We start from the raw sequence: 2,520 nt of genomic DNA, 5'->3' as shown, positions 1-2,520 counted from the left end.
GATGATATGATGGTTGCTTGGGTTTCAGATGACATATCTCACTTGGAAAATCGTCGATCAGTGCTGGCAGAAACCTGTGTCTTATCGAGTCCTTTCATGAGAAGTTCGCGGAATGAGGTTTAAATATCTTTTGATGTCTTTATCCAATTTAAGGATTAAATTGGACAAAGAAATTAAAAAGGGAAATACAAGATTGCGCCTTCATCATAAAAAAAACCCATTTGTCGTATCACCGCTCTTCGACTAATGCTTTTGTAAATATTATAGCAAGCTACAGTCTTTTTATCCTAAAAAAAAGCAGGCTTAGTGGATCAAGCATTAAAATTAAGGCTTCAATAAATAATGGGAATAATATAATGTGTCCCAAGATGAGATTCAAAAATTAAACCAGAGTTTTTCAAACATATATACCGAAATATTTATTAAGATAATATTATGTATAGCGCCTTATTTTAATAATTCTGTTTATTCCGCAAATTTGAAGAGAGACGTAACAATTAAAACCAATAAGTTAATCGCTGCTATTTTAGTAGAACTAGCAGCATTGCATAAGTCTGAGTGGCATATGGTGCAGCTTTCATAAACTGGACCAATGAGACCAAAACCTCTTCTCTCACAACTATCACTGCAATCCCGGACAATGAAAGTTGTTCCTGTAAAGCAAAAACGTCAAAATTATTCAAAGAGTTTGTTTTCATTTTCTATGTTGAGTGATTAATTACAAAACAAAATATAATTATTATTACATTATTAAATATTGAAAAATTAACCTTTTTGACTAAAAATTTTTGAAACACAAGCATCATGTCCTGTCTTGCAATACTTCGTTGGCGTTAATTTAGTTGGTGACCAACACGATGGGCTGCTGGTACTACTACATGCGAAACATACACGTGGGTGATACATAAGCATTAATTTTGATCTAACGAATTGCGAAATACTTTTCCCTTTAGTTGGATCATGTAATGTATTCGGGGTTCTGTCTTCAGAATGACGATTATTTGATGCAAGTGTATCATTTAATTTAACTTTGGTTGAAGGTTTACTTTTTCTATTTCCGTCGGGTTCACTTTTGTTATCGTTTAAGTCTACATCATTTTTTTGTTGATATTTTGGAACTTGAACATTTGGGTCATAATTGTTATAAAAATTACTCTCTGAATTAGAATTTGCATATTCCTCGTCATTTGGAATGTTCTGAACTCTGTTCAGAGAGTTTTTATGGGGACCCACATTGCTAACTTCAACGGGGAGAACATCCTCATTTTGAAAATTTCTTCGTGTGGAATTTCTTTGAAGTGCCAGTTCATCTTCATTTTCATCTTCAATATCTTTGATAGTCGTGGCTGCATTATTTATCAGCAACGATTCAAATTCAAAAGATTTTTTATTTGAATCAAGTATATAATTGTCTGGATCCGAATTGGGAGTGTTAGTTTTTGAATTGATATTGTAGATGGATTCATCCTCACTAGTATTTTTAGTTTCAGGGTCTGCACTTCTTTGTAACTCTGAAAAAACTTCTGTTTCAACTGTAGTAATATCTGCATTTATTTTTCTTGGTGAATTTACCATAACTTTGTCAAGATCGATTCTCGTTTTCGAACTTACTGCATTTTTCTCTTTTTCATCTGAGTCCGCAAGTTGCTTTAGTTTTGAACATTTAACGAGTCTATGTGATTCTTCATTAAAATTTCCTTTGATAGTTTGTATTGTTTGAGTCGTTGCCAGTTTCTTGTATTGAGTATCATTATCATTAAAAAGTGTTGCTAATGAATCTGCTTTAACTTTTTCATATTGATCTAAAATGGAAATATATTAAGGTGTAACGTAGTTTAAAATTTTAATATTTAATTAATAATTACAATCGGTTGATTCTATTTGCATCTGATGAAGGTGTGTGTAATATTATTTTAAATAATTACTTATTTTAAAATGATACCCTTCACTTCTTGGACTAATTAATTAATTATACGCGGTCGCGGGTTTGAGTCTCGCATCGTTCATAAATTTTGGTTAGAAATTTCATTTGTATTAATATAAGAAGTTTATTCAATTATTTATATTGAAATTAATTAACATGATGTACAATAAAATTAATTAACACGACGCACTTACCATTTAGAAGGGATATCAAAATTATTATAAATATTTTTGTTGGAATCATATTTTATGTAAGCAGCTGTTAGTCTGATGTTTAAGATTGCACTAACAAACTTTAAAAACATTGTGTGATTAAATCTTTAGGGGACCTTGTAAATTAATATCGCTGTATTGTTATTTTCCATCGTGGAAAGGCATTCTTAAGAGTACAATAGACGTTATGCAAAGATGGTTACCAATGTTCCGATTGACTTTGAAGCTATTATACTTTATCAAGTACATATTGTGAGTGCATACACATACTGACTAGTCAATACATTGGCGTTCTATATACGTATGGACATATCATTGGCAGTCTGATAATGGAACGGCAAATGTGTGCTTAAAGACTCAAAAAATATGGTGTGACTTATCACC

At 31.4% G+C, this 2,520-nt stretch overlaps 1 protein-coding gene across 1 annotated transcript; it reads right to left on the bottom strand.

Annotated features, from left to right (window-relative positions):
* Positions 1 to 393: 393 nt before the first annotated feature.
* Positions 394 to 2,253, bottom strand: LOC126966240 (uncharacterized). The gene is made up of 3 exons (XM_050810201.1): positions 2,119 to 2,253; positions 771 to 1,802; positions 394 to 653 (listed from the first exon to the last, which is right to left on the bottom strand). The coding sequence occupies exons 1-3, from the start codon at positions 2,165 to 2,167 to the stop codon at positions 466 to 468; spliced, it is 1,269 nt and encodes a 422-aa protein (XP_050666158.1). The 5' UTR covers positions 2,168 to 2,253; the 3' UTR covers positions 394 to 465.
* Between the last annotated feature and the right edge of the window lie 267 nt (positions 2,254 to 2,520).

The sequence above is a fragment of the Leptidea sinapis genome, chromosome 9 (assembly GCF_905404315.1).
Source record: "Leptidea sinapis chromosome 9, ilLepSina1.1, whole genome shotgun sequence".
NCBI lineage: Eukaryota > Metazoa > Arthropoda > Insecta > Lepidoptera > Pieridae > Leptidea > Leptidea sinapis.
This window is presented reverse-complemented; position numbering and strand designations above follow the sequence as displayed.

What these genes read in the sequence shown, in the direction of transcription:
- LOC126966240 (XM_050810201.1), bottom strand. Translation starts at nt 2,167, where the DNA reads ATGATTCCAACAAAAATATTTATAATAATTTTGATATCCCTTCTAAAT. An exon ending in TTTGATATCCCTTCTAAATG is followed by an intron (nt 1,803 to 2,118) that starts GTAAGTGCGTCG and finishes TTTCCATTTTAG; the next exon opens with ATCAATATGAAAAAGTTAAA. An exon ending in AAAAATTTTTAGTCAAAAAG is followed by an intron (nt 654 to 770) that starts GTTAATTTTTCA and finishes TTTGCTTTACAG; the next exon opens with GAACAACTTTCATTGTCCGG.